The sequence below is a fragment of the Myxine glutinosa genome, chromosome 1 (genome assembly GCF_964187855.1).
Source record: "Myxine glutinosa chromosome 1, kmMyxGlut1.1, whole genome shotgun sequence".
Taxonomy (NCBI): domain Eukaryota; kingdom Metazoa; phylum Chordata; class Myxini; order Myxiniformes; family Myxinidae; genus Myxine; species Myxine glutinosa.
This window is the reverse complement of record NC_136261.1, coordinates 279,734,897-279,758,623: the sequence shown is the minus strand read 5'-3', so window position 1 is coordinate 279,758,623 and position 23,727 is coordinate 279,734,897. Positions and strand designations below refer to the sequence as shown.

Below are 23,727 nucleotides of genomic sequence, written 5' to 3'. Positions count from 1 at the left end.
GGCTGAAGACAAGATGGGATGAATCTGTGCGTTAGAGAGAGCCAAGTGTCTGTGGAAGAGTCCCAGGCTGAATTAATATCAGAGATGGTAGATATAGGAGACCAGTCCTGAAGGGCTTGTTGTCCCTGCCCTCTGGCTGCTTGTCGTCCCTGCCAGTTTGCCTGAGTGAACTGCCAGACTTGCGACGCTGCGACTGTTCTCTGGGAATGTCCAGCGAGATGTTGACCTTCACAAGCACATGATCAGATGAGCCAATTGGGCTAGAGGATGAGCAAGATACATTGGTGGGGAAGTTTGTCATTACCAAATCCAGAAGGGTAGATTTGCCATTGGAAGAAATCTGGGGGTTTACGTTTTGTTTCCCACTGATAGACCGGATCTGCATCTGGACCTGAACCAAAATCGAATCAGGCTTGTTCTTGTTGCCGAACCAACTCATACACCTAGTTTTGTCATAAGTCATCCACAACGTTTTTTAAGATCATGCCATATATCGTTTTTGGCCCCATCGCTCAATGGTAAGAATCAGTTGAGATATAAAAAAACATATCTGGTCCAGATCCAGATCTTCACCAATATCTAATCATTTTGTCCTTGTTACACACCCAACCACAAAATTTGGTCTGAATCCGTTCACAACTTTTTGAGATATCCTGTTCACAGACAAACAGACAGACAGGAGTGAAAACATAACCTCTCCCCACCTAATGTGTGGCGGAGGTAGAAACGCAGTTCCATTAAATCAAAGTAAATTCCCGTTAAATGAGGCCTCATTAGTACAGTGAAGGGGCCCTCCAATCCCCACCCCCTCTTTAATACTCACCCCATTGATATTTTCTCATTAATGCGTATAACCTGTTAAATTTATATATTTGTGCTCGCTTTTGCAATCACTGCAAAAAAGTCCTCTGTTGTGACTGGTATTAGATGCATGTAATGGCAACGTTGTTTGTGCTTGCGATAGTTGTCAAAATGGATGTGTGCCTTTTAAGGTGGTGGTTCCTGGTTTGATGAAGGTCTTCCCAGAAAATGCTCTGCAGATGATGCTGCTTTCAGGTGCCAAAGGTTCAGCTGTGAATGCTATGCAGGTGTGTTTCTTCCGTTGGCTCACAATAACTTGAGAAGGTTTTTCACATGTTGATGTCTGTGACACTTTAATCCACAATGAGTATCTTCCAAATCACAGTCAACAATGAGCAAGTTTCTCACTCTTTAAATAAGGCTCGATTATTATTATTTTTATTAAAAATAACAAGCACGCAGTGAGAATTGCTTAGCAATGCATGCCTCCTACTGGTCCCCATTAATGTTCTTGCTCCAAGCACTCAGCAATTGGGAGCCATATACAGTAGGTCAAATTGTTACCCTCGCCAGAGGAGATGGTATTGCATTTGAGTCCGTTTGTTACTTGCCGGAAAAGATTCCGGCAAGTATGTTGATCGGTTGGTTTGTTACGTGCCGGAAAAGATTCCGGCAAGTATGTTGATCTGTTGGTTACTTGCCGGAAAAGATTCCGGCAAGTATGTTGATCTGTTCGTTTGTTTGTCTGTCTGTTTGTCTGTCTGTCTGTCTGTCTGTTTGCAGCACTGCGTCTACACCGTTGCACGTAGAATCGCCAAACTTTGCACACATATTGGTCTTGCCCTGGAATAGACTGTGCCCAATTGATGACGTCATCGGTGACGTGGTTCGGCCGCCATCTTGTAAAAACCGAAAAACTTTGCACCTCTATATCTCCGAAAGTACTGCACAGAAAAAATTGAGACATGGCTCATTGTAAAGAACTCTCCATGGGGAATAAAATATGTTAATGATGACGTCATCTGTCACGTGGTTCGCCCGCCATCTTGGAAAAACCGAAAAACTTTGCAATTCCACATCTCCAAAAGTCCTGAATAGAAAAACTTGTGACATGGCTCATTGTAAAGAACTCTCCACGGGGAATAAAATATGTTAATGATGACATCATCGGTCACGTGGTTCGGCCGCCATATTTGTCCTAAATGGCCGATAAAAAAGTACATTCCGGCAAGTCCTCGGTCTCTGACCGATTTTTCATTTGTCTGTCTGTCTATTTGCAGCACTACGTCTACACCGTTGCACGTAGAATCGCCAAATTTTGCACACGTATTTGTCTTGCCCTGGAATAGACTGTGCCAAATTGATGACGTCATCGGTCACGTGGTTCGGCCGCCATCTTGGAAAAACGGCAAAACGTTGCGCCACTATATCTCCAAAAGTGCTGAACAGAAAAAATTGAGACATGGCTCATTGTAAAGAACTCTCCATGGGGAATAAAATATGTTAATGATGACGTCATCAGTCACATGGTTCGGCCGCCATATTTGTCCAAAATGGCCGATAAAAAAGTACATTCCGGCAAGTCTTTGGTCTCTGACCGATTTTTCATCTGTCTGTCTGTCTGTTTGTCTGTCTGTTTGCAGCACTACGTCTACACCGTTGCACGTAGAATCGCCAAACTTTGCGCACGTATTTGTCTTGCCCTGGAATAGACTGTGCCCAATTTTTTAACTCTGTCGGCCCAAGGCCTCCGTTGTGACGTCATAATTTGATAATTCGACAAGTACAAAACTTCATCCAATCAAGATGCAATTTCTTGAGTGACATGACAGCATAAACTGGTAGAGAAAAAAAATAGTGATGACGTCATTGGTCACGTGGTTCGGCCGCCATCTTGGAAAAACGGAAAAGCTTAGCACCTCTACATCTCCGAAAGTGCTGAATAGAAAAAATTGAGACATGGCTCATTGTAAAGAACTCCGTGGGGAATAAGATATGTTAATGATGATGTCATAGGTGCCTCCATTATGACGTCATAATTCGACAAATACAAAACTTCATCTGATCAAGATGCAATTTCTTGAGCATCATCAAGGAATAAATTAGTTTAGAAAACAAATAATGATGACGTCATCGGTCACGTGGTTCAACCGCCATATTTGTCCTAAATGGCCGATAAAGTAAATTCCGGCAAGTCCTCGGTCTTTGACCGATTTTTCATCTGTTTGTCTGTCTGTTTGCAGCACTACGTCTACACCGTTGCACGTAGAATCGCCAAACTTTGCACACGTATTTGTCTTGCCCTGGAATAGAATGTGCCCAATTGATGACGTCATCGGTCACGTGGTTCGGCCTCCATCAAGGAAAAACCAAAAAACTTTGCACCTCTATATCTCCGAAAGTGCTGAATAGAAAAAATTGAGACATGGCTCATTGTAATGAACTCTCCATGGGGAATAAAATATGTTAATGATGTCATCGGTCACGTGGTTCGGCCGCCATCTTGGAAAAACCGAAAAACTTGGCACCTCTATATCTCCGAAAGTGCTGAATAGAAAAAATTGAGACATGGCTCATTGTAATGAACTCTCCATGGGGAATAAAATATGTTAATTATGATGTCATAGGTGCCTCCATTATGACGTCATAATTCGACCAGTACAAAACTTCATCTGATCAAGATGAAATTTATTGAGCATCATCAAGGAATAAATTAGTTTAGAAAACAAATAATGATGTCATCGGTCACGTGGTTCGGTCGCCGTATTTGTCCAAAATGGCCGATAAAAAAGTACATTCCGGCAAGTCCTCGGTCTCTGGCCGATTTTTCATTACTTGCCGGAAATATTTCCGGCAAGTATGTTGATCTGTTCGTTTATTACTTGCCGGAAAAAATTCCGGCAAGTATGTTGATCTGGGGCAAGTTTAGAGGCAATTTAGGGCAAGTCTCTAATTAGGGCAAGTCTTAGGGCAAGTTTCTAAATTCCGGCAAGTTTAGAAAACAAATAATGATGACGTCATCGGTCACGTGGTTCGGTCGCCATATTTGTCCAAAATGGCCGATAAAAAAGTACATTCCGGCAAGTCCTCGGTCTCTGGCCGATTTTTCATTACTTGCTGGAAATATTTCCGGCAAGTATGTTGATCTGTTCGTTTGTCTCTCTGTCTGTTTGTTACTTGCCGGAAAAGATTCCGGCAAGTATGTTGATCTGTTCGTTTGTTACTTGCAGGAAAAATTTTTCCGGCAAGTATGTTGATCTGTTCGTTTGTTACTTGCCGGAAAATATTCCGGCAAGTATGTTGATCTGTTCGTTTGTTACTTGCCGGAAAAATTTTCCGGCAAGTATGTTGATCTGTTCGTTTGTTACTTGCCGGAAAAGATTCCGGCAAGTATGTTGATCTGTTCGTTTGTTTGTCTGTCTGTCTGGCTGTTTGCAGCACTACGTCTACACCGTTGCACGTAAAATCGCCAAACTATGCGCACATATTGGTCTTGCCCAGGAATAGACTGTGCCCAATTGATGACGTCATCGGTCACGTAGTTCGGCCGCCATCTTGGAAAAACCGAAAAACGTTGCACCTCCATATCTCCGAAAGTGCTGAATATAAAAAATTGAGACATGGCTCATTGTAAAGAACTCTCCATGGGGAATAAAATATGTTAATGATGACGTCATCGGTCACTTGGTTCGGCCGCCATATTTGTCCTAAATGCCCGATAAAAAAGTACATTCCGGCAAGTCCTCGGTCTCTGACCGATTTTTCATTACTTGCCGGAAAAATTTTCCGGCAAGTATGTTGATCTGTTCGTTTGTTTGTCTGTTTGTCTGTTTGTCTGTTTGTCTGTCTGTTTGTCTGTTTGCAGCAATGCGTCTACACCGTTGCACGGAGAATCGCCAAACTTTGCACACATAATGGTCTTGCCCTCTAATATACTGTGCCTCAATGATGACGTCATCGGTGACGTGGTTCGGCCGCCATCTTGGAAAAACCGAATAAATTTGCACCTCTATATCTCCGAAAGTACTGAACAGAAAAAATTGAGACATGGCTCATTGTAAAGAACTCTCCATGGGGAATAAAATATGTTAATGATGACGTCATATGCCACGTGGTCGGCCGCCATCTTGGAAAAACGGCAAAAATTTGCACCACTATATCTCCAAAAGTGCTGAACAGAAAAAATTGAGACATGGCTCATTGTAAAGAACTCTCCATGGGGCATAAAATATGTTAATGATGACGTCATCAGTCACGTGGTCGGCCGCCATCTTGGAAAAACCGAAAAACTTAGCACCTCCATATCTCCGAAAGTGCTGAATAGAAAAAATTGAGACATGGCTCATTGTAAAGAACTCTCCATGGGGAACAAAATATGTTAATGATGATGTCATCGGTCACGTGGTTCGGCCGCCATCTTGGAAAAACCGAAAAACTCTGCACCTCCACATCTCCAAAAGTCCTGAATAGAAAAAATTGAGGTATGGCTCATTGTAAAGAACTCTCCATGGGGAATAAAATATGTTAATTATGACGTCATCGGTCACGTGGTTCGGCCGCCCTATTTGTCCTAAATGGCCGATAAAAAAGTACATTCCGGCAAGTCCTCGGTCTCTGACCGATTTTTCATTTGTCTGTTTGTCTGTTTGTCTGTCTGTCTGTCTGTTTGCAGCACTGCGTCTACACCGTTGCACGTAGAATCGCCAAACTTTGCACACATATTGGTCTTGCCCTGGAATAGACTGTGCCCAATTGATGACGTCATCGGTGACGTGGTTCGGCCGCCATCTTGGAAAAACCGAAAAACTTTGCACCTCTATATCTCCGAAAGTACTGAACAGAAAAAATTGAGACATGGCTCATTGTAAAGAACTCTCCATGGGGAATAAAATATGGAAATGATGACGTCATCAGTCACGTGGTTCGGTCGCCATCCTGGAAAAACGGCAAAACGTTGCGCCACTATATCTCCAAAAGTGCTGAACAGAAAAAATTGAGACATGGCTCATTGTAAAGAACTCTCCATGGGGTATAAAATATGTTAATGATGACGTCATATGTCACGTGGTCGGCCGCCATTTTGGAAAAACGGCAAAACTTTGCACCACTATATCTCCAAAAGTGCTGAACAGAAAAAATTGAGACATGGCTCATTGTAAAGAACTCTCCATGGGGAATAAAATATGTTAATGATGATGTCATATGTCACGTGGTCGGCCGCCATCTTGGAAAAACGGCAAAAATTTGCACCACTATATCTCCAAAAGTGCTGAACAGAAAAAATTGAGACATGGCTCATTGTAAAGAACTCTCCATGGGGAATAAAATATGGAAATGATGACGTCATCAGTCACGTGGTTCGGTCGCCATCTTGGAAAAACGGCAAAACGTTGCGCCACTATATCTCCAAAAGTGCTGAACAGAAAAAATTGAGACATGGCTCATTGTAAAGAACTCTCCATGGGGTATAAAATATGTTAATGATGACGTCATCAGTCACGTGGTCGGCCGCCATCTTGGAAAAACGGCAAAACTTTGCACCACGAAATCTCCAAAAGTGCTGAACAGAAAAAATTGAGACATGGCTCATTGTAAAGAACTCTCCATGGGGAATAAAATATGTTAATGATGTCATATGTCACGTGGTCGGCCGCCATCTTGGAAAAACGGCAAAAATTTGCACCACTATATCTCCAAAAGTGCTGAACAGAAAAAATTGAGACATGGCTCATTGTAAAGAACTCTCCATGGGGAATAAAATATGTTAATGATGATATCATCGGTCACGTGGTTCGGCCGCCATATTTGTTCTAAATGGCCGATAAAAAGTACATTCCGGCAAGTCCTCGGTCTCTGACCGATTTTTCATTACTTGCCGGAAAAAATTTCCGGCAAGTATGTTGATCTGTTCGTTTGTTTGTTACTTGCCGGAAAAATTTTTCCGGCAAGTATGTTGATCTGTTCGTTTGTTTGTCTGTTTGTCTGTCTGTCTGTTTGTCTGTCTGTTTGCAGCACTGCGTCTACACCGTTGCACGGAGAATCGCCAAACTTTGCACACATATTGGTCTTGCCCTGGAATAGACTGTGCCCAATTGATGACGTCATCGGTGACGTGGTTCGGCCGCCATCTTGGAAAAACCGAAAAACTTTGCACCTCTATATCTCCGAAAGTACTGAACAGAAAAAATGGAGACATGGCTCATTGTAAAGAACTCTCCATGGGGAATAAAATATGTTAATGATGACGTCATATGTCACGTGGTCGGCCGCCATCTTGGAAAAACGGCAAAAATTTGCACCACTATATCTCCAAAAGTGCTGAACAGAAAAAATTGAGACATGGCTCATTGTAAAGAACTCTCCATGGGGAATAAAATATGTTAACGATGACGTCATATGTCACGTGGTCGGCCGCCATCTTGGAAAAACGGCAAAAATTTGCACCACTATATCTCCAAAAGTGCTGAACAGAAAAAATTGAGACATGGCTCATTGTAAAGAACTCTCCATGGGGAATAAAATATGTTAATGATGACGTCATCAGTCACGTGGTCGGCCGCCATCTTGGAAAAACGGCAAAACTTTGCACCACGATATCTCCAAAAGTGCTGAACAGAAAAAATTGAGACATGGCTCATTGTAAAGAACGCTCCATGGGGAATAAAATATGTTAATGATGACGTCATCAGTCGCGTGGTCGGCCGCCATCTTGGAAAAACCGAAAAACCTAGCACCTCCATATCTCCGAAAGTGCTGAATAGAAAAAATTGAGACATGGCTCATTGTCAAGAACTCTCCATGTGGAATAAAATATGTTAATGATGACGTCATCGGTCACGTGGTGCGGCCGCCATCTTGGAAAAACGGGAAAAAAAATCACCTCCATATCTCCGAAAGTGCTGAATAGAAAAAATTGAGACATGGCTCATTGGAAAGAACTCTCCAGGGGGAATAAAATATGTTAATGATGACGTCATCGGTCACGTGGTTCGGCCGCCATCTTGGAAAATCCGAAAAACGTTGCACCTCTATCTCCAAAAGTGCTGAACAGAAAAAATTGAGACATGGCTCATTGGAAAGAACTCTCCAGGGGGAATAAAATATGTTAATGATGATGTCATCGGTCAGGTGGTTCAGCCGCCATATTTGTCCTAAATGGCCGATAAAAAAGTAAATTCCGGCAAGTCCTCGGTCTCTGACCGATTTTTCATCTGTCTGTCTGTCTGTCTGTCTGTCTGTCTGTTTGTCTGTTTGCAGCACTACGTCTACACCGTTGCACGTAGAATCACCAAACTTGGCACACATATTGGTCTTGCCCTCTAATATACTGTGCCCAAATGATGACGTCATCGGTGACGTGGTTCGGCCGCCATCTTGGAAAAACCGAAAAACTTTACACCTCCATATCTCCGAAAGTGCTGAACAGAAAAAATTGAGACATGGCTCATTGTAAATAACTCTCCATGGGGAATAAAATATGTTACTGATGAAGTCATCAGTCACGTGGTTCGGCCGCCATCTTGGAAAAACCGAAAAACTTTGCACCTCCATATCTCCGAAAGTGCTGAACAGAAAAAATTGAGACATGGCTCATTGTAAAGAACTCTCCATGGGGAATAAAATATGTTAATGATGACGTCATCAGTCACGTGGTCGGCCGCCATCTTGGAAAAACGGCAAAACTTTGCACCACGATATCTCCAAAAGTGCTGAACAGAAAAAATTGAGACATGGCTCATTGTAAAGAACTCTCCATGGCGAATAAAATATGTTAATGATGACGTCATATGTCACGTGGTCGGCCGCCATCTTGGAAAAACCGAAAAACTTTGCACCTCCATATCTCCGGAAGTGCTGAACAGAAAAAATTGAGACATGGCTCATTGGTAAGAACTCTCCATGGGGAATAAAATATGTTAATGATGACGTCATATGTCACGTGGTCGGCCGCCATCTTGGAAAAACCGAAAAACTTTGCACCTCCATATCTCCGAAAGTGCTGAATAGAAAAAATTGATACATGGCTCATTGTAAAGAACTCTCCATGGGGAATAAAATATGTTAATGATGATATCATCGGTCACGTGGTTCCGCCGCCATATTTGTTCTAAATGGCCGATAAAAAGTACATTCCGGCAAGTCCTCGGTCTCTGACCGATTTTTCATTACTTGCCGGAAAACTTTTTCTGGCAAGTATGTTGATCTGTTCGTTTGTCTGTCTGTTTGTCTGTTTGTCTGTCTGTCTGTTTGCAGCACTGCGTCTACACCGTTGCACGTAGAATCGCCAAACTTTGCACACATATTGGTCTTGCCCTGGAATAGACTGTGCCCAATTGATGACGTCATCGGTGACGTGGTTCGGCCGCCATCTTGGAAAAACCGAAAAACTTTGCACCTCTATATCTCCGAAAGTACTGAACAGAAAAAATTGAGACATGGCTCATTGTAAAGAACTCTCCATGGCGAATAAAATACGTAAATGATGACGTCATCAGTCACGTGGTTCTGGCGCCATCTTGGAAAAACCGAAAAACGTTGCGCCACTATATCTCCAAAAGTGCTGAACAGAAAAAATTGAGACTTGGCTCATTGTAAAGAACTCTCCATGGGGAATAAAATATGTTAATGATGACGTCATATGTCACGTGGTCGGCCGCCATCTTGGAAAAACGGCAAAAAATTTCACCACTATATCTCCAAAAGTGCTGAACAGAAAAAATTGAGACATGGCTCATTGTAAAGAACTCTACATGGGGAATAAAATATGTTAATGATGACGTCATCAGTCACGTGGTCGGCCGCCATCTTGGAAAAACCGAAAAACTCTGCACCTCCACATCTCCAAAAGTCCTGAACAGAAAAAATTGAGACATGGCTCATTGTAAAGAACTCTCCATGGGGAATAAAATGTGTTAATGATGTCATCGGTCACGTGGTTCGGCCGCCATATTTGTCCTAAATGGCCGATAAAAAAGTACATTCCGGCAAGTCCTCGGTCTCTGACCGATTTTTCATTTGTCTGTTTGTCTGTCTGTCTGTCTGTTTGCAGCACTGCGTCTACACCGTTGCACGTAGAATCGCCAAACTTTGCACACTTATTGGTCTTGCCCTGGAATAGACTGTGCCCAATTGATGACGTCATCGGTGACGTGGTTCGGCCGCCATCTTGGAAAAACTTTGCACCTCTTTTTCTCCGAAAGTGCTGAACAGAAAAAATTGAGACATGGCTCATTGGAAAGAACTCTCCATGGGGAATAAAATATGTTAATGATGACGTCATATGTCACGTGGTTCGGCCGCCATCTTGGGAAAAAGAATTGCACCTCCATATCTCTGAAAGTGCTGAATAGAAAAAATTGAGACATGGCTCATTGGAAAGAACTCTCCATGGGGAATAAAATATGTTAGTGATGACGTCATCGGTCACGTGGTTCGGCCGCCATCTTGGAAAATCCGAAAAACGTTGCACCTCTATCTCCAAAAGTGCTGAACAGAAAAAATTGAGACATGGCTCATTGTAAAGAACTCTCCGTGGGGAATAAAATATGTTAATGCTGATGTCATCGGTCAGGTGGTTCAGCCGCCATATTTGTCCTAAATGGCCGATAAAAAAGTAAATTCCGGCAAGTCCTCGGTCTCTGACCGATTTTTCATTTGTCTGTCTGTTTGTCTGTCTGTCTGTTTGCAGCACTGCGTCTACACCGTTGCATGTAGAATCGCCAAACTTTGCACACATATTGGTCTTGCCCTGGAATAGACTGTGCCCAATAGATGACGTCATCGGTGACGTGGTTCGGCCGCCATCTTGGAAAAACCGAAAAACTTTGCACCTCTATATCTCCGAAAGTACTGAACAGAAAAAATTGAGACATGGCTCATTGTAAAGAACTCTCCATGGGGAATAAAATATGTAAATGATGACGTCATCAGTCACGTGGTTCGGTCGCCATCTTGGAAAAACGGCAAAACGTTGCGCCACTATATCTCCAAAAGTGCTGAACAGAAAAAATTGAGACATGGCTCATTGTAAAGAACTCTCCATGGGGAATAAAATTTGTTAATGATGACGTCATATGTCACGTGGTTTGGCCGCCATTTTGGAAAAACCGAAAAATTTTGCACATCCATATCTCTGAAAGTGCTGAATAGAAAAAATTGAGACATGGCTCATTGTAAAGAACTCTCCATGGGGAATAAAATGTTAATGATGACGTCATCGGTCACGTGGTTCGACCACCATATTTGTCCTCAATAGCCAATAAAAAAGTAAATTCCGGCAAGTCCTCGGCCTCTGAACGATTTTTCATTTGTCTGTTTGTCCGCACAGAATAAATATGATTTTCTCTGCAACCGTTGGTTCGATTGACAGGAAGTTTTCACCATCGGTGCACCACCTCCAGTATAATTTTTTAATAATAAGTATGACGTCATAGGTCACGTGGTACGGGCACCATATTTTTTTGGACACAAAAGCCTTAAAAACCACTCGAAACACGTCCTGGCGAGGGTCTGCAATCTCTGATTGCTCTTTCTTGTTTTAGGAATGCGAAGCTGCAGAATAAGTTGCAGTTTCAGAATATTTCCACCATTTTAGCTCGGCTAAGTGGCAAAGGCTGAAGTGCCTGATCTACATACGTGAAGCAAAAACGTGCGTACTGCTTATTTGCATATATAATACATCATAGTTATATTCCTGGTATCATTCGGGCTAGCGGCTAGGGTGCCAGCTTAGGATCCTAGCATCCTAGGATCCTGGGTTCGAATCTCGGTCGATCGCTGAATTAACGCCAGGGGGGTTGACTCAGCCTGTCATCCTTCCGAGGTCGGCAAATTGAGTACCAGTTCACTGGTAATTCCCTGTTTGTCGTGAAAAGGCGACAAAAAGGGTTGGCGGCAGGAAGGGCATCCGGCCGTAAAACATTGCTTCAAAAAGGGGACCAAAAAACAACAACAACCACGGTCCCCGAAAAAGGCCAACCCCCGCTTGCGGGGAAAAATGGCCTCTAAAGGTGGTTTTATTTTTATTTTTATTCCACTTAACAAAATGGGGAAGACCGAGAAAGACTTGGCTAAAGATGGTGGAAGAAGAAATGCGGGCAAGGGGGTTAACAAGGAGAGATGCAGAAAATAGGGCAAAATGGAGAAGATTGTCATGGGGACCGCAAGGCTAACCCCTTACTCTAGCAGGGAAAATGGCCTTAAAATGCATGTTGTTGTGTTGTTGTTGTATTCCACTTGCACTGGGCCATGGATTAACACCCAGGTCTAAGGTTGCTTCATGAAATGGTAGTGCATGATTATAATTGGGGTGGAGTCAGGCTCGCTGTCCAGTCAATGGGTGTAAAGCAGTCCTTCAATGGTCCGACCACCGATTTACTAATACATCGTCCAAACGGTTTGACTGTTTAGGTAAAGATAATATAATATACTGGATGTTCACCTCACGGTATATTTATATATCATGGTATTATATCATGCTATGCAGGGTATAGTTTTCTAAAATCCAACAGTCAGGTTGTATAAACAAACACAATACTTTGAAACTATATCTTGATGAGTAATTTTGCATAGTAAAGCCTTAACAAATGAAAAAAATTGATGAAATATCCTGAAAGTCGAACTTGTTCTGTAACTTATCAGAATAAAGCCATGTTCCAAGTTTCAGTTGAATATGTTGAAGGGCAACGGGAAAAAGTCTGGAAAACCTATCGATGTATCATTAATACGTGATACTTTCTAAGTCCAAAAAGGGCATAACTCGGTGGAAAATCGGGGAAACACCCCAAAACTTAATATTGTTACCTCCGCCACCAAAGGTGGATGGAGGTTATGTTTTCACCCCTGTCTGTTTGTCCGTTTGTTACTTGCTGGAAAAAATTCCGGCAAGTGTTGGTTGGTTTGTCTGTCTGTTTGTCTGTTTGTGCGCAGTACTACGTCTACATCGTTGCACATAGAATCGCCAAACTTTACACACATATTTGTCTTGCCCTGGAATAGACTGTGCCCAATTTTTAACTCTCTCGGCTCAAGGCCTCCATTATGACGTCATAATTCGATAATTCAACAAGTACAAAACTTCATCCAATCAAGATGCAATTTCGTGAGCACCATGTCGGCATAAACTGGAGAAAAATAATAATGATGATGCTATCGGTCATGTGGTTCGGCCGCCATCTTGGAAAAACCGAAAAACTTTGCACCTCTATATCTCCGAAAGTGCTGAATTGAAAAAATTGAGACATGGCTCATTGTAAAGAACTTTCCATGGGGAATAAAATAGGTTAATGATGTCATAGGTTCCTCCATTATGACGTCATAATTCGGCAAGTACAAAACTTCATCCGATCAAGATGAAATTTATTGAGCATAATCTAAGAATAAATTCGTTTAGAAAAAAAATAATGATGACGTCATCGGTCATGTGGTTCGGCCGCCATATTTGTTTCAACACAAAAGCCTTAAAAACCACTGAAAATACATCGATATAAGTACATTCCGGCCGATAAAAAAGTACGTTCCGGCAAGTCCTTGGTCTCTGACCGATTTTTCATTTGCTTGTTTGTTTGTGAACAAAATATCCCAAAAAGTTGTGGGTGGATTCGGACGAAATTTGGCAAAGATGTAGCATATGTCACAAGGACGAAATTGTTAAATTTTGGTGAAGATCCAGATCCGGATTCGGATCCTGCTACTGGAATTTTAAAAATGATTATTCACCATTGGAGATAGGGCCAAAACGATACATAGCAGGATATCTCAAAAAGTGGTGGACGGATTTGGATGAAACTTGGTGGACCGGTTGGGTGTCTGACAAGGACAAATAGATTCGATTGTGGTGAAGATCTGAATATGGATTCGAATATGAGGATTATTTAATTCTTAAGTGATTCTTCAACATTGAGTGATATGGCCAACCAGGCAGAGGTATGCTCTCTGCTGAGTGCCGTTCTCGTTCTTTAAGTTATTATAATAAAGCCATCTACCAAGCATAAGTTGAATATGTTAAGGGTATTGGGAAAAGTCTGGAAAACCACAGGTGGGACGGATAGACAGACAGGGAGCATACCTATAGTCCTCTCCAGTGAAACCGGTAGGGGACTAATAAATAGATTTCAACTGAAATTTCAACCTGTTTTGCTTTTAAACATCAATCTCTCAACTATGTCTGTAATTTATCCTTGGTACATCCAGATCTCCAGCTTGTTGGGCCAGATTGAACTGGAGGGACACCGACCACCTTTGATGCCTTCTGGACGCACTCTTCCCTGCTTTCCACCATACACAGCAACCCCTCGGTCAGGGGGATTTGTGATGGGGCGCTTCTTAACCGGCCTAGAACCCCCGGTATATATTTGTTTTTTATTTTGTGTGCTCTTTTGTACACTATTTCTCAAAGGTTTTTTTTTGTTGTTTGTGTTTTTAAAAAAAACAGTCCTATGATATCTCTCCAAGACACGCTGCTTGGTCTGATCTCTTTTCAGGCTCTTTCTGAGATTATAACATTTCTTTCTCGATGGAATATTAAAATGAAGTTTGATTACGAATAGATACAATTTTAAGCAGCAAAACCGTACCAGCAGAACCAAGTTTGACATTTTTAGTTTTCTTGAAGGCAGCACTTAAATGAAAATTTGCAGTTTATATTGGCTGAATATGTCATTGGATGAAATCAACGGGTCATTGAGTGAATTATGCTAACCACCATGGGAAGCAAGGAGAAGTTGACATTTTGGGTGTTGACCCTTCATCGGAGAGAGAGAAAGAGAGCCGAGAGGTAATTCCACATGCCTCCCTCTCTTTTCCTCCAACGAAGGGTTAGCACCCGAAACGTCGTGGAAGCCATTCCACCATTACAATATGTAGAATACTAGAATGTTTTTCCAAATTTCTTAAATATGTTCATTGTTGTACTTTTGTATTTAAAAAAAAAAAATCATTGGTGATCGGAGTGATCTTTTCGCAATTGATTTGGAATGATTGTTTAAATTATTTCATTTTTTGCTTTTGCTTGATAAATGTTTGTATCTGGAAAGATTGGTAACTATTCCTTTCTTTTGTAGCCATCTCCCATATAATTTTGTTGTTTCCTTTACGTAGCTGTGGGGTTTGATTGCTGCTTTCATTGCAGGAATATTTCTTTCACTGCATGGCTGGGAGAGAAGGTCTTGTGGACACTGCTGTGAAAACCAGTCGTTCTGGTTACTTGCAGAGGTCAGTTTGTCTTTTCCTTTCTGACTCATTATAATAGATCTCTGAACCCAACACTTTTGCTGTCTTTTACTTTATTTGCCAACATTGAATTGGTTGTATTATTCTCTTCCTTTTACTCTTTCATTTTACTTTCTTCTCCATAGCCTTGCAAGATGCATTTTGCAAGAACATTGCAATTGTTTGCAAGTGTTTCTGTGTTTTAATGCAACATGAACCTCTTGCATAAGTTGTGTGCGTGTGCATGTGCGTGATAATATGGCATTCAAAAACTTTTGGGAACAAGATACAATTTTGAAAGAAATGCCATTCTATTTATCAATAAACGGCAAAGAAATGTTTTTTCTTCATAATATATTTACTCGTACATTGAATTTTTATTTTGTCCTCAAAACGATCATTCATTATTCATTCAAACAACGTTAATATTTTGTGGATTGTTGTGTGTCTCGTTCGCTTGTCAAACATTTTGAATGCGCCATGTATATATTGTGGCAGTCGCCAGACCATTCCGGTTTCCCGGTTTGAATCCGGCGAGTCTCGTAAAAACAACCACAACGGTCACCCATTTCACAGACCCACTGCAGGGTCTTTGCGTTTAAGGCTGCGTTAACGTGCAGGCGGACATCCTTAAATCGAGCGAGCGTCGCGCTGATTGGCTTCCACATGATCGTTCCTATGAGGCCAAGCAAACCTTGACCATGTGACACTGTGACAGGATCCTTTGGCAGTACGGTGGGGGTGGAGAGGGGGGGGGGGGAGGACGGTGCGACCAATTTACCTATTTACCTTTGACAGGTTTTGTAAAACCGTCAGGAGAAACAGAATCAGCCAAAGACCGAGTCAGATTTGTAAATTACATTAGGGCAATAACATGGTCGAGAATGTACAATAAGCAAACGATAACCAAATGGATACAATATTAATAATTCCATCCCCAATTCACCCAATACTGACACACGTGCCCGTGAACATATCGAGCAATGGATGGCAGATTCTTAATTAAACAATGTCTTAAGGCCTTGCACTCACAATGGAGAGACAGTGGAAAGTCACGGGACAGCAGAGTTATTGGGCCAAACCTGATGAAGTTGCTTGCGAAGAGAACCAGTGCAGATGGTAATTGTCTTTTGCAGACAGCGAGGGGGGATGGACATGTCTTGGTGGAGGGGGCTTCGCCTCTGCAGGGCAGGGCGTGGCTTCTTCCTCCTTGAGATTGTTCCAGGGGGCAGCTTCCTGTTCAGCGCTTCCGGGGTAATAGCACCTCATTCTGGTAACTCGCGCCTTTATAGCTTGGCCCGCCAATGTCAATGATGACAATGTGCGCCCCTAATATTTCATCTACAATTAGTCCACGCCACGACCGGTAGGTGAGTCAAAGACCTTCTCCCCAGATGTGCTGCAGTTTGTTCCCATTGCTGAGGCAAGGTGGCAAATGTTGGGAGAACACAACAATTTTTGCTGCCTAAACTTGATGAATTGTTCTAGTGTGGTGAAAAGGGAACATTTAAGACACAAATGGAGGATAAGGATAGATAAGGCTTTGCAAGGATGAGGATTTTTAGACGCACACAATGGGGTGGGTTTGACGTCTATAACTACGTAAATTAGACATTTAATCATGGAGTGCTGAAGAGCAACTAATACATAATTGCCAGTTCCTGTTGAGAAGGTTTGAAGGGCACTATCATGGCAGGGGTCTTTATTTGACTTCCAGCCACCATGAGGATCTCTCTAAGGCTACAGGATCATAAGGGGTGGACAGAGAAAAGTTAGAAAGATTGAGATATGTGGAGATTTGGAGAAGCTGCCCCCTGGAACAATCTAAATCTCCACAATTAGACATTTAATTTAGACAGTATCTGAAATGACATTTAATCACTCGACGCTTACTCTAAACTTTTAATATGTAGAAATAAATACGCGATATTAAGCATTTTTTACCCCCAATAAATCATTTCCGCAACAATATTTATGGGCATTTTCATGCTGTATGCCATTGAAGACACAATTCTTACATGCTTTGATTAGAGATCCCATATTACGTCTTGAAAGTAATAGTAGCACACTACCACAATCCCATCATAGCAACAGGCTATCGTGTGCAGGTAGTTTGGCCAAAGTCAGAATTTAATCCTATTTATTGGGGGTGAGGAGGGAGGTTGAGAGGATGGGGGTGAGGAGAAATGCTATATGTGCATGTGTGAGCATGGATTGTTCTTCTTTTGTGTAAGCATTATCTTCCTGACTTCCCTTGCTGTCCTCAGATGTTTGATTAAGCATCTAGAAGGCCTCGTAGTTCGTTACGACCTCACAGTCAGGGACAGCGACAATTCTGTTGTACAGTTCCTGTATGGTCATGATGGGATTGATGTCACACGGTCTCCATTTCTCTCATCTCCACACCTTCCCTTTCTCGCAAACAATTACAAGGTTATCCCTTACTCTTTGTCTACATTTATTGTGATTTACTTTCAGTAGTTTCTGTTCTCCTCCATCCAGATGACCCTGAACACCTTGCATTCCACCCTTGTGAGGATAATGCTGCTGTCTTTTCCTTAATTAGTCTTTCCTTGCCACTTTAGCTTTTACTGTTTTGTCCGACCCATAGACTCTGAGCAAAGCATGCAGTCTGGACCAAGTATTGCTTCTCTCAAATCCAACACGATGCCACCGCTGGCATCGTAGGTGTCGGCGCTGGCGCAAATCGCTCGATTCCCACAGTGCTTCCACCCGATGCTGGGTTTCGCCGAGGCCAATTCGTAGTCTGGACCCTTGTTCTTCCCTCTGGCGACCTGATTCTAACCTGGGGGCAATGTCAGAGTATTTTGCCGACGCAGTGCATGATTACCTCAAAAATAATGGTAACAAGGATGCTCCTGACATATCAACTGATAGGTGAGCTGACTGCCCACAGCACATACGAAGGTATTCTCTACCTCAGGTACCTGACTGTATTGTGTTGTGTGGTCCAGACTGCGCAATGTCTTGGCAGCAGTATGGCGTTCAGCTCTTTGCCATCCTGGTGAAGCTGTGGGTCTCGTTGCGGCCCAGAGCGTTGGCGAGCCCTCCACCCAGATGACCCTGAACACCTTCCATTTCGCCGGACGAGGAGAAATGAACGTCACTCTGGGGATACCACGGTAATGATCAGTCCCCCCCCCCCCCCTTCCCATGCCTCCTCCCCCCAAGCCCTCTCCCTCCCACACTTCTCCCTGCTCTCAAATGTTGTGGTTGTGTGCTTCCCCTTCTCTCCCCATCTTGTCTTCCGCTCCCTCTTTTTGTATATTTTGTTTGTCTGGTTGTTTTGTTAGTGAAATAAATGTTAGCTCTTTCACGAGCCTCGATTCAGTATACAAAAAAAAAAAAAAAAAACGTTATTTCAGCTTTATTTATTTGATTATAACTTGGGGGCAATGTGAAATCTTTGTTGTTGTTGTTTTTCAGTTGTCCCCTGCACCAATTATATTTCTAAATGTTGTTTGATTGGCATTTTAGTTCTAATACACAAAAACAATTTTTTGCTTCCACTTGTTCTATTCTTCTCCACATATCAGTATCTCAATCTTTCTAACTTTTCTCTGTCCACCCCTTGTGATCCTGTAGCCTTAGAGAGATCCTCATGGTGGCTGGAATTCAAATAAAGACCCCTGCCATGATAGTGCCCTTCAAACCTTCTCAACGGGAACGTGCCGTTGCTCTTCAGCACTCCTTGAGTCCGATCAGACTCTCAGAGGTACATCTCACAGCCATACACGTTTCGGCCCCTTTGCATGGAGTTTCAAAATTGATACAAATAAACCTACAATCTGTGTGGTTGACTTTTTTTCATGTTTAAGCACCTTTATCTTGTTTTCAGTCATTTTAGAAAAGGGATTTTAATGTCTGCTTTATCAACTTGTTAGAGATAGCACAGATAGGTCGATAAGGTTCAATTATTGACCCAACTATGAACCATCATCCTGGTATTTCCCTCGGTTCAATGAGTATGTAACCCCTCAGATGTGACGTTCAGCTGGGGGCCCATCTGTCAACCTTTCTTTCAATAGACCTTTCCTTCAGTCTTTCAAAAAAAGTGAGCAAGTTATTTAATTGTTGGCACCCTGAACAAATTCCAAATCCCTGTCTTCACCTTCAAGGGGCACCACATCGGTGGGACTGCCGTCCACCTTTCCCTCTACTCCCGACCCCCTCCCCTAGAAATTATACCACCAGCCACACTTTACCACCAGCCACACCATACAATTATAATTATACCACCAGCCACACCATACAATTATACCAATTATACCACCAGAAATTATACCCCTAGAATTTTTTTTCATTCATTCATTCATTCAGCAGCTACATGCTGTGTACAACACAACATCAGTATGTTGCACAGACCTTTATTTTACATCTTCCCTTCGACAACTCATATAAATTGGCTCAAAAAATACATGAGCATCTTTGGACACAGGTATTATGATTTTTATTTATTCAATTCAAGCCCATTATTATTATTATTATTACTAGGGCATGCCCGTACTATATATAAGCTAGGACGTGCCCGTACGTGGGTGCCCGTTCCTTGCCAAAAAAAAAAAAAAAAAAAAATTTGTGTAGGGGTGTGTGTGTGTAAACATCCTAGGGCGTGCCCGTACGTGGGTGCAAAAAATCATGCGTGCAAACAACAAAAAAAAACTTTGAAACCACGTGGCAGTAACGACCACAGAACCCCCCCCTCTATTTACATGAATGGTTTGGTCCATTCGCAACGACCACAGAACCCCCCCCTCTATTTACATGCAATGGTTTGGTCCATTCGCAACGCCAAAGCGAACGGCGAACGGCTAAATCGCCATAGCTCGGTAAGTACTTGTCCGATTAATTTCAAACCTTGAAAAGGCACATCCTCGGGTCCCCAGCAATATACCTGGCAAGTTTCAAGTATATCGGACCGGTAGTTGTCGAGAAATCGTTGTCGCATACATACACACACACATACACACAGAGATTACTGGAATTATAGATAGATTATTAATACATAATTGCCAAGTTTCTTTTTCATATTGAGGCTGTATTTAAAATGGAATGGAAATGGCTTGCATGTCTTTCTGTTGAAAAAGCATGACCTCTGAGGGACATTTTAGAGATATGTATTTGAGTGAATACAGGTGAAAATGCTTACAAACACCTCGCCGTCCCAAAGTCCAAGCTGATGGCCCACCACCTGTATTCATATGTCTCTACATCTATCTATAATTCCATTAATCTCTGTGTGTATGTGTGTATGTGTGTATGTGTGTATGTTTGTCTGTGACCGCTGTTTCTCGACAACCACGGGTCCGATATACTTTAAACTTGCCAGGTATATTGCTGGGGACCCGAGGATGTGCCTTTTCAAGGTTTGAAATTAATCGGACAAGTAGTTACCGAGCTATGGCGATTTCTTTACCAAACACCGCAAGCCGTTCGCTTTGGACCAAACCATTTCATGTAAATAGAGGGGGGGGTTCTGTGGTCGTTGCGAATGGACCAAACCATTCATGTAAATAGAGGGGGGGGTTCTGTGGTCGTTACTGCCACGTGGTTTCAAAGTTTTTTTTTTGTTGTTGTTGTTTGCACGCATGTTTTTTTGCACCCACGTACGGGCACACCCTAGGATGTTTACACACACACACACACCCCTACACAAATTTTTTTTTTTTTTTTTTTTTGGCAAGGAACGGGCACCCACGTACGGGCACGTCCTAGCTTATATATAGTACGGGCATGCCCTAGTTCTCTAGATTGTGGAACTGTCTTCCTCTATCTGTTGTCTTGTCTTAATTTCTGTCTTTCAAATGCACCACCCATCACTACTCCATGCACTCACCCATGCACATCCATGATCACTTCTACGAACACTGATTCTTTCCCATTCTGTTCCTCTCTGGGCTATTGTTGCTCATTTGTATATTATCTCTTTTCCTCCTTGTGTATGCCAATTACCCTTCTGCCCCCCTTTTTCCCCTCCTCCCCCCCCCCCCCATACCCACTGGTAGTTTTGGAACCTGCTGCCCTTTGTCGTTGATCTCCTCCATTAGTGTAGACTCTTGTATTTAAAAAAAAAAAAGAAAAAAAAGGCAAACACAGTGGCTTACCGATCACTTACATTTAACTTTAGATTGATGCACTAATTAAAGTTTTCCCTTCAGGTACTTGAAAAGTTGGACGTTTGGGCAGGTTTCAAGGTTGACAAGGATAAGGATAAAGAAAACAAGAGGTTGATCAAAATAACCTTTCATCTGCTCACACGATCACACCTTCCTCCACCAATTACTCCCTATATCTTTCTACACTACTTGGAGAGGAGGTTTGTTTCTCTGTTTATTTGATATAAACAATTCCAGGTTTGTGTAAGAGTGTTGGAGCTGTATTTTGCAGGAAAAGAGCATTGTCATGTGCTTTGATGCAAAATAGGTTTGAGCCCAAAACTGTTTTTAAACTAACAGAGGAACTTGTACATTCGAGGGCAAATTATTATTTTAGTTAATATAAGAAGTTGTACATGCATTACTTGTACATACATTCAATAACATATCAGTTTGACTCACACAAGTGACTGCCGTTTGAAGGCCGAGGCATCATCAGGTTGAGTGCCTGGACCTCGACATTAAACCAGCTGTCCATGTTTTCATTTTGATATTCAAGTGGTCATGATGTGCCTTTCTTGTCTGTAAGTAAGATAGTAAAATTAGGTAAGAGCCTAATTGCAGTGGAAAAGTTTGCTGGTATGGATGGTGATAACGAGACCCTGGTGCAGAGTCTACTTGAAGCCCCTGAGGAAATTGTCTGATTGACCAACTTACGGAAGGCAGTTCCATAAACCGTGGTTACATGTGACATTTCATTGGCGTTCACTTCAACAGGCTCAATTAAAACTTGATATCTGCAATCACCAAGGGTAAGCCCGGACCCAGGGAGGCTTGCCCTTGGTGATCATCTGCAACTTACCCTTAGCTTGTGATCTAATGATTGCCATATTTATTTCAGACCACCAATGACCTTGACCTTCAACATTTCAGGATAGAGTGCAAATTAAGAAAATCTGCCACCATCTACAATCTGTCCATAAAACTCATGAAAATCAGAGTAAAATTATTCAAGTTATGATAGTTTTTTTTTTTGTTTTTTTTTTTAATCGTCACAATCTGAAAAAAGTAGGTCAAGCACACAAATTAAATATCAGGTGCACAACTTCAGTGCACTTCCACGATTATGTTGCAAGAACATCTTGGGAAGGTTAAGTGGTCTTTAAAATTCCACATTGGCAAAATTGAGCGATGACAAAAAACGTATTTTCTTCTTTAGACCGGCATTTGATCTTTAACCTAGAGGGGTATGGTGCAAATTAAGTGCAAATACGACTTACTCTCAGATATCTAGAGGGCAATTTTGTTCTGATCGGCCAAACCTTAGTCGAGTTACAGTAAAAAACAAAAACAAAAAAATCTATAATCAGGTCATGACCTTAAAATTAGGTCAACGTCAAAAAATCGTCAACCCTGCATACTTGTTGTTCCCATTCTTGATGCAAAATTTCATTCCGAAAATCCCAGCCGGATCCGAGATACAGTTTGAATATAGATACAGTTCGGAAATTTGGAGTGCAGGAAGAATATATATATATATATATATATATATATATATACAATATATATATATATATATAACAAAACTCCAAATGGTGGTTTAGTACTTCGAAGGGTCGAATAAACTCTAAAAAAATAATTAAAACACCATTAAAAATTGGGGTCACTAATCGTAAAAACAGATCTAGGTATAATGAGATAGCAAACAGGTATATGCCTTTCTCTATCCTGTAGGGGGAAGCTTAATCAGAGTGCCAATTTTGGAGCATGTGTTGTGGGTCAAAATGACAAAAGAGCATGTTGTACGTCATTACAATGGAGCGAAATACAAATGAACGGCACTTAAGGTGTGACTCGCTGCCTTTGCCATCACGTTATAAAACTCTTTATCAATGTACTTGGCCATAATTTGGTGTGGATTTTAAAGATAGTATTGTGTTTCTTTTTGAAAAAGAGTATGTCGAAGGGTCCTTCAACATTGAATGGTACTAAAAAATAGCTACATTTTTCTTCTCACCAAGTGGAATACAAATACAGTGTGGTCGTCGTGTCATCCAAAGGATGAAGCAGGATGGTAAAAAGAACAAACCTCTGTACATTACTGCATTTACTCTTGTACACCACTGTATTGCATAACAGTACACATACCATACCGTAGTGCCATTTCTCTTTTGTATCACTGACAAATGATAACTCACAAAGTCATTGCATTGGCTACTTTGTTGACACTAAATGGGCAGGCCCTTACAATAACTTGGAGTGCATTCTAAGGTAACTGTCCAGTCCAGTTTTCCCTTGCTCCATTGCCAACATTTACTCCAAGTAACGAGGCAAACAATCTTTGGTGACACGATGGCTGTGTTTAACAAGCAAAGCAATCACAAATGTCCACACTGGATTATGGAAATTATTTAGAAAGTAAAAATGCTGAAGGATTTGGTATTATGGTGGAAGTGATGTTTACCTTTAGGTGCAGTTCATTTTTTATAGAGCTCGATCGTAAAGCAAGGTTCAATAAGCTCTTTGCCATCTTGGCCCTCCCAGCATGATTGTTTCAGACTCGGCACTCAATTGCCATTTAAAAAGGTCGTACCTATGAGAT

At 41.8% G+C, this 23,727-nt stretch overlaps 1 protein-coding gene across 1 annotated transcript in view; it reads left to right on the top strand.

The window, feature by feature from the left end:
- Positions 1-23,727, top strand: part of POLR1A (RNA polymerase I subunit A) — a 106,560-nt gene that overhangs the window by 52,881 nt on the left and 29,952 nt on the right. The window contains exons 20-27 of the mRNA XM_068132944.2: positions 993-1,088; positions 13,993-14,145; positions 14,930-15,012; positions 17,277-17,442; positions 17,621-17,907; positions 17,985-18,152; positions 18,616-18,745; positions 21,189-21,346. Coding sequence (XP_067989045.1) covers positions 993-1,088; positions 13,993-14,145; positions 14,930-15,012; positions 17,277-17,442; positions 17,621-17,907; positions 17,985-18,152; positions 18,616-18,745; positions 21,189-21,346 — 1,241 coding nt within the window. The remainder of the gene's footprint in view (positions 1-992; positions 1,089-13,992; positions 14,146-14,929; positions 15,013-17,276; positions 17,443-17,620; positions 17,908-17,984; positions 18,153-18,615; positions 18,746-21,188; positions 21,347-23,727) is intronic.